Source organism: Pyrgilauda ruficollis, unplaced genomic scaffold (assembly GCF_017590135.1).
Source record: "Pyrgilauda ruficollis isolate IOZ18807 unplaced genomic scaffold, ASM1759013v1 scaffold6, whole genome shotgun sequence".
NCBI lineage: Eukaryota > Metazoa > Chordata > Aves > Passeriformes > Passeridae > Pyrgilauda > Pyrgilauda ruficollis.
This window is the reverse complement of record NW_024527710.1, coordinates 158,359-171,679: the sequence shown is the minus strand read 5'-3', so window position 1 is coordinate 171,679 and position 13,321 is coordinate 158,359. Positions and strand designations below refer to the sequence as shown.

Genomic DNA, 13,321 nt, shown 5'->3' with positions numbered 1-13,321 from the left:
TCAGTAGTGACATGTTTTAAATGAATAGAAGACAGGTTTCAAGCCAAAAGAACATCTGCAAACAGATGAGGAAAAAGCCACCAAAGGACACTACAGTATGCCAATTACACTGCAGAGTTATGTCATAATATAATCCTTGAAAAAAGACCAGAATTAGACTTGAATAGGTAAAACTTTGTTATAAAAAAGAGATTAAGAAAAATAATTTTTACAGCTTGCTGTGAAATTAAGTAACATTCAAGTATAAATTGTTTAATATTGTAGATGAGATTCTGAAGGTAATAACACAAAATTAATCCAAAATAAAGGGAGGAAGTTATGCTTGTGAAAAAGTGTATATGAGAGGAAAGCCATTGGGTATTCATTGGTTATTCATTTATTGATGATTTCAGGAAGATCTAATATTAAATTAAGCTTATTATTCCATAAAAGATAGCAAAGCTGGTAAACAAGGTTGTGGCACCAAGCTGACTGTGAAGTAACAAAATAATGTTCCAACTTACTTTTTCACCAGGAGGCCCAATAGGACCTTGAGGACCAGGAAGCCCCTATTAGAAAGAAGCCAGTGTGAGAAACCAGGGAGAACAATGTACATACATTCACTCTACTAAAGGTCCCTCATTAATCTGTTTCAACACACGGGCAAATATAAGTGGCTTTTTTTCCCCCCTTACAAGTTAGGTCAGGAGTTTTGTGCGAGCCTTTTGCACAAGCCACTATTCTGGCAGTAGGTCTGTAACAAGATCCTATTCAGAACCCTCCTCCAGGTGTGGCCATTCCTGCTGCATTCCAGGAACACTGAATGAGTCATTTTTCTCCTGAATGAAAAATCCCTCTGAAAACTTACTTGAAAACTCTGCTTCCACTCCCCTCGCCACATTTGCAGCATTATTTATAAAATCCTTGAAGCTTTATCGGTTTTGCACATGAAAAGCTAACCTTTTAGTAATTTCCATTTATTAAACATTTGCTGCACATTACATCGTATTTCTTGAGAGTTCTTTACACTTACTTGTGGGCCTGGAATTCCTTGCTGACCAGGAGGTCCTGGTTCCCCTTGAGGACCCTACCATGCAAAAAAATAGTAGGGCATTAGGTTTGCATTTCTGCACTACAGATCTTCATTGTCAGGACTAAAAGGAGTACAAACTCATCTTTGTTCCTCCCTCTTTAAAGTCTACCAGCAACTTTCTCTCCAGTATGAAATTTTTTCATGCTAATGAATATCATGACCTTTTATTTAACAGAGAATAACAGCCCACACATAGGACCTGAGCACTGGAGTCCATGGTGCTAAAGGAGTCTGAGAGAAAGCATGGTCAGGGCTTTTGGCTGAAAACTAAGTAACAGAAGCCTTGCCTTTTCCATATAAAATCATAATGAATCCAACTAGTTGACATAAAAGTTTAATTAAATGGAAGGGATGGCATAGTTGGAGGGATGAGAGAATGTGGAAAGCATTCTTAGAATCTTTCTAATTCCCAGTTTACTTACTCACCATGTTTCCCTTTGGGCCTGAAGGTCCATCAATACCTGCAATGCCCTACAACAGACAATATAACAAGAGCAATTTTCAGTGGACTTCCTTTTTTTCCTTCTGGAAACTGGAAATACTCGACAGCTCATACGTACAGGTTGTCCAGGGGGCCCAGGTGTTCCTCTGGGGCCCAGTAATCCCCGTGGACCCTGCAAGAGAAGAAACCCTTATTGACAGCTGCATGATTTTTTCTAAACATAAATGCCTGTGAGCAGGACTGGCTGAGGAATGGAATAAGGAGTAGGAAGGATGAAGGGAAGGCAGCATGGGTGTTTAGGAAGAAAGAAAAGAAGAACGGGTAAAATTCACTGATAACACATTTTCCTCAAGGGCACCGTATTTCTGAACAGGATATCAGTGGAAGGGCAACCTTTGATTTAACCATACTTCTGTATGGTCAATTCAGAGAAAGGTGGGAGATTGATATTTATATTTCCTGGTGCAGAACATTAGCACAGCATCTTCCACTAAAATTTTAGCTGTGTCTTGCCTGAAGGTCTGACCTGAACAGTAACATACATATTTGTATTCCTTTTTTTGAAAACATGATGGTGTGTCATACTCTATATTACTATTTTAAGTACAAATGATGTTTTTATCTATAGTAAGGATAAGGAATTAAAAATTGCTAGTAATTTTATGACAATAAATATATGACATTCTGGAAACAAAAATTAGATTTTTTGCTCTTATCCCTAAAAGCTTTCACAAAAGACCAATGGCTATTCTCATCAATAAGGCGAACAAGATTTTGTTCTGTAACATAATCTTTTCATTCTATACTATGCCAATGAGTACTGGTTATCATTATTGTGCCATAATTCATGTTCTGCTGCTAAAGTAGGCAGAACTGAGTCTCCAGTCTCCTCATGTATGACACAGTCACAAATCACTGACTCTGACTGTAGCAAAGTGTTTGTACTTTGTGAGTAGGCAGCAGTAGGGTAAAATTCCCCTTTTGAGGCTTGATTTCTTGCCTGCAATGCAGAACTCTTCTGCAGTGACAGCACCTGCAGAATTCCAACTGACAGGAGTGGAAATTCTGTATGTGAAACAAGTGTAAAATACACAATGAAACACAGTAGTGTGAAATAAGAGGAGAACCCAGGCTTTCCTTTCTAATAAGTAGAAATTTAGGTAATACTTTAGAAGCAACAGGGGCTTGGCTGTATTCTGATGTATGGCAGTTACTGATTTTACATAATTGGATAAGAAATAGCATTTGTGATTCTGGAAGTTATATATACTTAGCTGGATATATCCTTGACTTAATTCTAATCCTGTAAGTGGTGTTTCAACCCTAAATAAAACATTCAATTTGTTAGCTTTTCAGCCAGAAACAGTATTCTCTATATGCAGAAACATGAAATAATTTTTATACCTGCAATTCAAAATAGTTCAATAGATTGGAAAAATATCTGAATGTGACTTTTGTTTGTAACAGAAGAAGAAGAATAAGAAAGAATTGCTTACAGCTTCACCTGGAAGACCTCTTGGTCCAACTTCCCCATCTTCTCCCTGTTTTTGTGCAAAAGGAAACAAGTTTTAGGAAAAAAAAAATCATGACCTTATTTCCATTATATGAGGATTCACTCTAGATTTTCCTGTATGAACAGCAACTTACTCTTGATCCATCTTCACCAGGTAAGCCAGGAGGTCCCTGTGGGCCACGGTCTCCCTGTAGGATAAGGAAAGACATTAAAATAACTGCTGGAAACTTTCTGCTGCTGGAAACAATAATGGATGGGAAGGGAAATGAAAACAAGTATGTTAGCTGAAGTTTGATGTGTCAAAACATGTCTTGACAGAGTGATACAAATCTGTAAGTCATGGTACTCAGTAAAATCTTTCATTATCTTAGTGTAAGAACAGATGAGCATTTTTGAAACAATGAATAATTTGCATTTGTACAATTTCACTCTGTAACAAGAGTTGGACTTGGTGATGCTTGTGGGTCCCTTCCAATTTAGAATACTCTGTGATTCTCTGATTCTGTGATTTTTGGCCCCAGAAAATACACAAGCTACATCTACAAAAGGTAGTGTTTCTCACATTTTCCTTTGTCTCATCACCACTTTCCCTCTCCCTTACACAATGTATTAGTGCAGTAAAATAAGATGTGTACGTGGGACAGAAGTTAAGAAACCAGCTGCAGGGCCCAGGAATATACAGAGATTTTAACCACCTTTCAGAACCACACACCCTGGCACCAGCTACTGGGAGCCTTGGGACTGGTTTGTCTGAGGCTTTGGAAGGCAGCCAGACTTCCACACTTCCCTTCAGAGGCTGGGGCTTTTCAAGTCTATATATGCAGAACCTCAGTAGATTCTGGACCATACTTTTAGGATTTATTTTTCTTTCTCAGTTCTTAAAGAGAACTAGTGTGCTACAGAGCTCAAACACCACTGACTGACCTCCTTCTGGGCAGCAGGCTTTGAGACTGTGACTTCCTTCTGGCATTGGACAACACCCAACTATTCATGCTGTTTGCCTTAATTTTATCAGGGTCTCCAAGGAGCCTGACCACTGCTGGGGATTCTGGTAGGGATATATGGAGTCACTGTTCAGTGGCTCTGTTCTTCACACTTCCAAACTTTCCTAGGCAATTTTAGGTAACCCTCATATACCCAGAGCACATCCCCCAATACTAGGGATATTAGGACTTTATTATACTGCCTTTCTGTCCTTCCCCAGCACACAAGAGAAAGTGAAATTTTATGAACAGCTCTCTAACACCTTCAAGATGAATTAATACACCAATTCATGTATTTTGCTAGGTTCTGCAACCACTCTATGCTATCTGTAGGTAGATAATGTGTTTTTCTACATGTTAGATGACATTTCTGAAAGATGATACATGAGAGGCATGGTCTTTCCTCTGGCTTCCAATTAATACCCAGGTGAAGACTGACTTAGGCTTTCAAATACTGAAATAGTTCATCCCTGTAAGGGCTACCTTTCTCTTCTCGCAATCATGTGGTACTTAGATATAATTAGGAGTGAGCATTCAGTGTCTTGGTATTGTCATTCAGTAAGAACAAAACTTCCTATCATTATCAGCATTCAGTTTTTCAGCTCTTTTTCTTTCCCTCAAGTGTTCTCTTAAAGCTTGAATTTCTTTTTCCTTGGGCCTATTTTAAAAGTATAACATGTCTTGCTTTTATACTGAAGAAGAGTTGTTCTTCTAGTAAATCTAAATAAGAAAAGTTTGAAGTCACAGATAATGAAGTTAAAAGAAATATGACTTCATGTGATGCAATCTGCTCTACACTAGAAGTCCAAGAATCTCATTCTGTAACTCCTGTCTGAAAACTTGTGCTTGACAGAGACATAACCTAGGTGAGACATTCAGTTTGCAACTCATATGTCCAATATGACTAATTCTAAAATCAGTCCTGAAACTTCTACTCTAAAAATTAAGTTTTTCAATGTTGATTCTTTTACAGCTGAAATATAACTTCAACAGAAGTATTTTACTTGTCTTGCTGTGTTTATTATTGTAAGCCAAAGAGAGCTGAACATTATATGAGAGCTGAGCATTATATGTTGTCACTACTTAAGACTCCGAGAGCTATAACTATCTTATCTGGCTTTGAACTGAGCTGCTTTCACAAGGACAATAGTATATACTTTTACAGAGGATTTCTATAGAAACACAAGAATGTGGCGATTTTTAAATAGTGGGATGAAAGAATATGAAAGTAAGTCATTATTTTCTTTACTATTTTGAAAATTTAACCCCAAACTTATTTTTCTATTTTTTGGGGTAAGGAGGGGAGGTGTGTGTTAAATTTTTAATTTTGGGATGGAAATATGGAAAAAAATTGAATATTTGAAAAAAAATACATATTTTTTATGACTTGGAAGGTAGTTGGAAAGCAGAGACACAGTGCCTGAGAGGCCAAATTTCTGTTCAGCCCTCCAAATGCAGGTGGCAAATGCTTAATGCTGAGCCCCCTCTGCTGTTGGCCTGCTGAGCAAGCTGGGCTTCCATTATGGAATGCACTCGCTGCTTTACAATCTTTATCTAAACAGGGATGATGAAAGAGGAGTAAAAAAATTCTTCATGACAGCAGACATTCTTTATCCATTGCAAACAGAACTCAAAAAGGGTAACCTTACATGCTATTGTAAAGAACTACATTAGGGTCTGGTAGCTGACACCACTGAGCTTTTCTAGGAAGTACAACTGTGCTTACCCACTGAAGGGTGAGGTAATAATTCCTTGGTCACTGAGCTTTAGCACATGTGGAAATGTCTTTGCTGACATTCCCTTTCACTATTTCTGTCATGGTGCACTGCACTTTCCAGAACAACAGTAAAGGAGGGACACTCAGCAGGGTGTGCTAGCACCTACATAAGGGGTATAATCTGAAGCAGAAGTCCCTAGCTATGATTATTTCTGGGCTTTGTAGGAAAGATGAAGTCTCATTCCATAGACTTGTTCCATAGACTTGTTCCAAAAGCAACAAGTACTTTAGTTGTTTTAAATATTACTTAAAATCTTCCTAATTTATCTGACTTGACTGTGACCTTTCTTAAGCTGCAATTGTTGGAATAAGTCCCACTAAACAATTCCGTTTGTAATTGAAATATTCATATCCATTTTTTTGAGCAAGCTTCTAAGCAACTTAAAATTTGGCATGCTCCTGGTACAGAAACTTCATGCTAATTTCCTTTCCCTATTACTCTTTAGAGCAATGACTTGAAGTCCAACAGGCAAATTCCTGAAGTAAGAAAAATTACAGCAAAACCTAGCTGAAGATGTGATCTAAATTCTGCAAATATATTTAAACTAGAGATTTACATATTTTTTGTCTATTGATTTATATTACTCAAAAGTTTCATGAGAAATTCATTGCCTGATAGTACAGCTATTATTTGTAGAGTAAAAAGCTGACATTCTGTTTTAACTTTTCCCTCAGTCCTTAGTGCTGTTCTTAATGAATAATGAATTATTTCTGGGACTCTATTAGTTTGGTGTTGTATAAATGCACATATTTTTCTTCTTACCCGGTTACCTTTGTCACCAGGGAGGCCAGGAAGACCATCAAATCCTCTGTCACCCTTGGAAAGAAATCACAGCTTTAGTAAATGATTGTTAAATTGTCTGAATAAATAGTGCCTTCCCCCTAAAAGTTAGTTTCTACCCTTGGGTTGTATGTACACTTTTGTTACTGAATGAAACACATGGGGCTGAATATACAGATCAAACTCACAAAATTTGCTTCTACAAATTGTAGCAAGAGAAGGTGCCACAGCTTTTTCACTGTGCTGTAATTATGCTATTTATAAAAAGAATTTTCACATTGAAAGGATACGCTTGATTCTAGTTGCACTTTGCAACTGCAAAACTGACTTTACTATTACTGATTCTCTGTAACTAGAGACTAACTCAGAGAGAGAGAAATCATGCCTCAAGAATCAAGTTTCTTCAAAGTCAGACTACTAGGAATTCCCATTAATTACCATATTTTAAATGGATGATTCATTCTCAGCTCTTGCATCTGACACAGCTATCTGAAACCTCAGTATTTTCACTTGAGAGGAGAACTTTGGGTTGGCCTGGATGAAACTGTGGTACCCACATAAAATCTGTCTAGCCTGTTCCAACACTGAACTAAAGCCTCAGGTCTCACTATTATTTACCTTTGCACCAGGTTCTCCTGGCATTCCTCTGGCACCATCAGCTCCAGGACGTCCCTGAAAAACCCAAAGGGGCAAACATTTAAAAATGGAATGGAATAAATTAATATTTAAATACATTTAAACAAAAAGTATTTACCCAGAGCAGAACTGATCTATATGCAACCTACCCTTTTGCCAGCTTTTCCACTTGGACCGGGGGCACCTTGGACACCACGAGGACCCTGGGATTAAAGAGGGTAATATTTAGAATTCCATTAATGTCAGCAAAAAGCTAGAAAAAACCTCACCTCAAGAATAAGGTAAGATTTTTTCTACAAAAAGCTGCATTTTTTTCCCCTAGGAGATGGATTATGGTTCACAGATTCCCATTAGTTTTAAAAGTACATAGGCATCCAAACTGGCCTTAGCTATATGAATTTTAACAACAATTTTCATCAGATGGCACTATACTATACTATAAGTCATCATGTAAGCTTCTTACATTCTTTTCATTCAGCTTTAAAGATCTCAGTCCTGTAGTTTGAAAAACCTTCTTCCTCTCATGCCAAAATGATTTTATTATAATAACAATTACTTTATAATTATTTAGTGAAAACTAAAGAGTGTTTATTTTAGATATCTACACATGATAGTAAAGTGATAGTAAAGAGCTCACATGCTGTCTTAGCTTTACACAGCATGGGTTTAACTAGAGAGGGACCAAATTACCCCAGACTGAAAAAACATTTCACTTTCCAAACATATGTAACTTTCACTGACAACTGTATAGGTGTTAACTGTGGAAATTTTCTCACCCCCCCATCCAAATGCATTTTCAGGTGAAAAAAAGCAATGGTAAGGACAAGCCATTCACAAATATTGTGTAGGAAACTAAAAAAAAAAAAAAACATTAAAAATAATTTTTAAAAATTATTTTATATGTCTACTCCAAGTGCAGTTTTAAGACAGGCACATAGCAGTGCATCAAATCCATGCTACTACTCGAGATCTGGAAAAATCATTGTTTGGGATACTTATTTCATGATTTCTTTCACAATCTCCTTATTGATTTTAGGTTTAAACTGAAAGAATTCCATGTGCTTCAGTGCTCTTTGACATCACTATGGAGAGGTTTATATAATATTAGGCTGAGAAGCAAAATATGCACTGATTCTTAAAGATTCATTCTAGCTCTGTCACACCTATAGTGAAAATATCCTGTTTAATTAGCAACCAAATTCAACCTCCCTCACCTTATGAGATCTGATAAGTTCAGAGCCCAAGGTCATCCAGTTGCACACTAACATATCATTATTGAACAGGGAAAAGAGCCTGAAGTGACAATATTAAAACAGGTTTTCAACTGATGACACTCTATGTGTGATAATTGCTCTTTGTTATACAAAGATTGTTACTTTCATATTTCAGAATGAAAAATTAAGCTATTGATTTTAACTACAATTTTAATATTGATCAAGCTATTGAAATTATAAGATAGTATCATTAAGGATATTTTTCTTCAATTGCATGCAGGAAGCATATAATTGATTAATTTCTTCTAATTGATATGAATACATTTTCTTAAACATAAAACATGCTCTAACATAACAGGGAATATTATTGTACCTGAGGTCCTGGTTCACCACTTTCACCTTTAGCACCTGCTGCTCCAGGTCCACCCTTGATGAAAAAAACCCCAACATATATTGTTTAAGTATACAAAAGCCTCTTTAAATTAATAAGTAACTTTCTATTTCCATACATGAATTACAGGGAGAAATAACAAATAATCCAGGGAGAAATAACAAATTCACACCATCAGGAGGTGTGAATTCACCATTTGTATCTACAGATTTATCTACTTTGATTTAACATTGTCTAAACACTGCGCAGAAATATTTCTCTTACCAGAGAAAATTCCCATGGATTTGAATGCAAAATGTAACCCTTTGTTCTATATCAGTATTTGAGAGCTAAGTATGAGCATAGTAAGAACATAAGTAGGGCAATCATCAGTGCATCCATCATAGGGAATAAGACAGAGCTGAAAGCCACCTCTTTTTACCTTTATTTCTATGCTGCACAGAAAAAAAACCAGTCTCAGAGTTCAATCCAAAGATCATTGTAGTCAAAGAAAAATACCCTGTCTAATCTTGTAATGAACTTCAGTGATGTTTTAATCAAGTCCTTTGTGCACCTGGCCCTGAAGAAGTGGAGAATCTATATAACTACATCTCCTTATTATGAAATGAAGATATAGATTTTAAGAGTAAATTTTATCATAAACAGGCCAAGATCAGATATTAATTTAAACTGTACATGAAATCAGGGGCAGAACTAGTGAAAGACGTTAGATGTCTCACAAAAACAGACAAAATAAACCAAAAAATCCTGGCATGCACACATAGAATAAAGGCTCAGGGAAAGAAGATATGGGAGTTTGTTACTATGTGCAAAAAGAATAGTTGCATTTTCGATCATTGAAACAGGTTGTGACTCAAAGTATGTATTTAATATGAAACAAATGTTGCAGACCTTTGAAAACTGATAATCCTTCTACATTAACATTGGAAAGAAGTAATCTAATGGCTTGGCTTGGTGCTGAGTCTCACATCCTAGAGTGGAAAGATCTCCATTGACCCTGCAGCTATTAATTCAAGTCCTAAGCAAACTGGAAATCAGATCCCAAACTGGTACTGGCAGTGGAGAGAAGATTGGTTTTGGTAGGTGATGATTCTCTCTTGGGGTTTCTCTGATTTAAGCTCTGCTTTAATATAATTGATTACATTTACTATCTGTAGGCAGACATTCATTTTTATGCTATGTTAACTGAACATGTGAACACCAGACTCAACTAATGCTAGACTGGAGATTTGGCATGGCTATGTTTAAGATTTTTAGTAACTAACATGTTACTAATGTATCTTATTGGCTACTGATTAATTTAACAAAATAAAATGCATATAAAGACTAGAAGCTCCAGCTTTTTAATTCTTAACAGAAACTGGGTAGAAAAACAATTTACAGACCAAGAAACTTGCTTTTGGAGCTGTAGGCAAAAAATGTTTCTAGATCAAAGAGTTGGATTTCTAGAGCCTCCTGGTGGTTTAGAAGCAAAACAACTATTAATATTATTAATTGTTGAACTTTGCATACAGGAACTCATGAAGGCTTTTAAAACACAAAAGCATGAATATGAAGGCAGGTTATACCTCTGTTAAAGGTATCCAACCCACTGTCAGTATCATAACAGCCTTTGCAAAGTCCTCCTTGCTTACAGCAGCTCCAGAGTTTTGTCTGTACAGACTGAATATTATCCTGCTAGTCTCTTGAACTAAATACATTGCTGGAAATAGTGTACGAGTTTGTTATATAGACCAAACATATTTGACTCTTTAAGTATTGCATACCTAATTGTGATTAATCAGGAGTCTGTGAGCCAGATTCTCTGCTTAGTAGCTACTATTTACTTTGGAAGAATTACTGTAGAAAATAATTACTCTTGTACAGATCTGCTTAAAAATACAAGTGTACACTCTCCATACAAATACTAAGATATTTTAAAATCCACAAGGCCATTTCCAGATCACTTGGTGTTAGCAGTTGAGTCAAACTCAGGACTGAAATAAAAAAGTGGCATTATTTTAAAAATCTGTGGCTCTTAATTGTTTATAGGAATGCTTTTTGAGAACTTTTCAGATTTTGCTTAAATATTGAGTAAAGGTGATTCTGCAAACTCTTGCTTTAGTATCTCTTTCTGTAGAGTTTCATATTTACTGCAACAAATTGTACTGATTGCATTACAGAGATGATTGAATGTAGAGGCATATTTATGTAAAACTATTCACTAGTTTTGGAAGTCCAACAGTGTGCTCTGTCCGAATACCACAAAACCTACAAAAAAACCCTCATTTAGTATTTAGGTTGCATTGCAGACCTTGAATAAGAATACAAACTACAGCTTTAATTATGTAATATTAATTTCAAATAAATACAAAACAAGTACAAATATAGAGGTGTAGTCAGGGCCAGAATGAAATCTGTGGGCTACATCACCATGTTCTTAAACCTGTGCCCCTGTTTTGTCTACTTACCACAGGACCTGGTCTTCCAGTGAGTCCCATAGGACCAGGTGGACCTCTCATAGCAATCTGAGAAGACAAACAAACAGAACACCAGGTGTCAAGAAAAACCTGCCAGCCAGCATACATATTCTATACTAACAGAGTTTTAGAATGTGTTAGGAAATACCCCCCATCTTTGACTTCACATCCTGCAGGACATAAAACAAATTAGGTTCTGGCTCCTTGTGCTTACCCTAGCTTGCTGAAGAATAGCTTGTGCTTGAGCTTCCTGAGCTGAGATTGTTGGGCCCTTCTCACCATCTCCACCAAAGCGGAACTGCAAGTACCAAAACACAAAAAGGATTTAGAATTTATAAAATCTAAATTATACTTGTTACTTGCTGATGGTGCAAACCGCTTCAAAGTCACAAAGTCACAGTATTTAGTTAATTCTATTAACTCCAGAAGATGGCTGCATGGAGGTCACTGCATCCAACATGAGCATGAAGTCATCGGTGATAGTAACTGAGGTCTAAATTTATTCCCTTATGAGCAAATATTTTCCTGATTTCATAGGATTTTGGTTTCCATTTGTTTGCTTGTTTATTTAAAAAAGAGGCCAAAATAGACTTTTACTTTCCTGCAAAATATCAATACAAATATGTACCAAAATTAATTAATTCTCTGTACATTGGTAGCTACTCACATTTAAAAATGTAATTTAATTTAAGGCATATGCAAATGTGAAAAATGTTTGGTATCTAAAACCAAGTTTAGATACCAAAAGTTTTCTGTAATTTCTGACAATTTCAAAATAAATTACAGAATAAAAATTTAAGTGCTCATTCCTTTGCTCCTGCACTGTTATTCCTAATGAAACTGCTGGCAGAAGCTTTGCAATGTTGTAGAAATGCTAGGCTGCAGCATAAAGCACAGCTTTCCAAAGGTAAGGCATACACTGGGTATCAGGGCCATGAATCTTGCACTGCCCACAATAGTTTGTCCAGTTCGCCTACACCCAGAATTGACAGATCTTTTTCACCCATAGACACGTTTAGGAATAACGCATTCCAAGCACACAGTGATTTTCGTACCCCAGTGCTGCAAGATACTTTAACAGCTTTGGGCTTGTTCCTCCACCTGCTAAAACAGATGGTGTTTTGCTTTGACTCCAGTGGGACTAGAGTTGGCTATGTGCATATATTTCTATTCAAAGGATGCACTGACTCTTCAAAGAGGACACTGAAGTCTGATTTGAAGCATGGAATACTTAAAAATCTACATGTCAATGAGACTTGAAAGCACACACGCCTGTTGGGAGTACAGGCCCTCTGTACAACAGCAGACTCGTTGTTTCAGACCTATAGTAGCAAAATATAGTTACTGCTAAAAATATAAGGTGGTTTTCAGTGTCTGTAATTCACTTGTGTAGGTTCCAATTTGTCAGCCATGCAGGAGCTAAAGCATATGTTTTTTGAGGAAAAAAAAGGCACCATATATATGAATTTCAAATGCTTATGCCATCCTATCATTCTCTTATTCCACTGACAAAATTTGATTAAAAAATAAAATACCTATACATTTCTTGAAAGACACTTCCAGTTTTTTGTAGGCTGCTTACAACTTACCGGTAGCATTAACATGGTACCTGGGGGACCTGCTAAACCATCAGCACCAGGAAGACCAGGGCGACCAGGTGGACCCTAAAATAAAAAAGACATGAGAGAAAAAAGGTGAGGAAAAAAATATAGTAATGTAAGATAAACCTTTTGAGTCACTTACATAAATTTATATTTACAGAATGGCCTGGAAAATACCTTAAAGATCTAGTTTTAACCTCCCTGCCATGGGCAGGGACCTTTCACTAGGCTGAGTAGCTCAAAGCCCCATCCAACCCTGCCTTGAACACTTCCAGGGATGGTGCAGCCATCTGAGCAAGCTGTTACAGGGCCTCACCACTGTCAGCATAAGAAATTTCTTCCCAAAATTTCTTCTAATCAAAACCTGCTCTTTCCATTTAAAAACCTGCCCCTCTGTCCTATCACTATGGGCCCTTGTAAAAGCCTCTCTGCACCTCTCTTGCAGCCTTCCC

At 36.8% G+C, this 13,321-nt stretch overlaps 1 protein-coding gene across 4 annotated transcripts in view; it reads right to left on the bottom strand.

Annotated features, from left to right (window-relative positions):
* COL11A1 (collagen type XI alpha 1 chain) overlaps positions 1-13,321 on the bottom strand; it is a 130,594-nt gene that overhangs the window by 64,772 nt on the left and 52,501 nt on the right. For all 4 annotated transcript variants that reach the window (XM_041483104.1, XM_041483106.1, XM_041483103.1 and 1 more), the window contains 13 exons: positions 12,858-12,932; positions 11,483-11,566; positions 11,260-11,316; positions 8,792-8,845; positions 7,354-7,407; positions 7,187-7,240; positions 6,551-6,604; positions 3,162-3,215; positions 3,011-3,055; positions 1,633-1,686; positions 1,499-1,543; positions 1,013-1,066; positions 504-548 (listed from right to left, as the gene is read on the bottom strand). In XM_041483104.1, the coding sequence (XP_041339038.1) occupies positions 504-548; positions 1,013-1,066; positions 1,499-1,543; positions 1,633-1,686; positions 3,011-3,055; positions 3,162-3,215; positions 6,551-6,604; positions 7,187-7,240; positions 7,354-7,407; positions 8,792-8,845; positions 11,260-11,316; positions 11,483-11,566; positions 12,858-12,932 (729 nt within the window). The remainder of the gene's footprint in view (positions 1-503; positions 549-1,012; positions 1,067-1,498; positions 1,544-1,632; positions 1,687-3,010; positions 3,056-3,161; positions 3,216-6,550; positions 6,605-7,186; positions 7,241-7,353; positions 7,408-8,791; positions 8,846-11,259; positions 11,317-11,482; positions 11,567-12,857; positions 12,933-13,321) is intronic.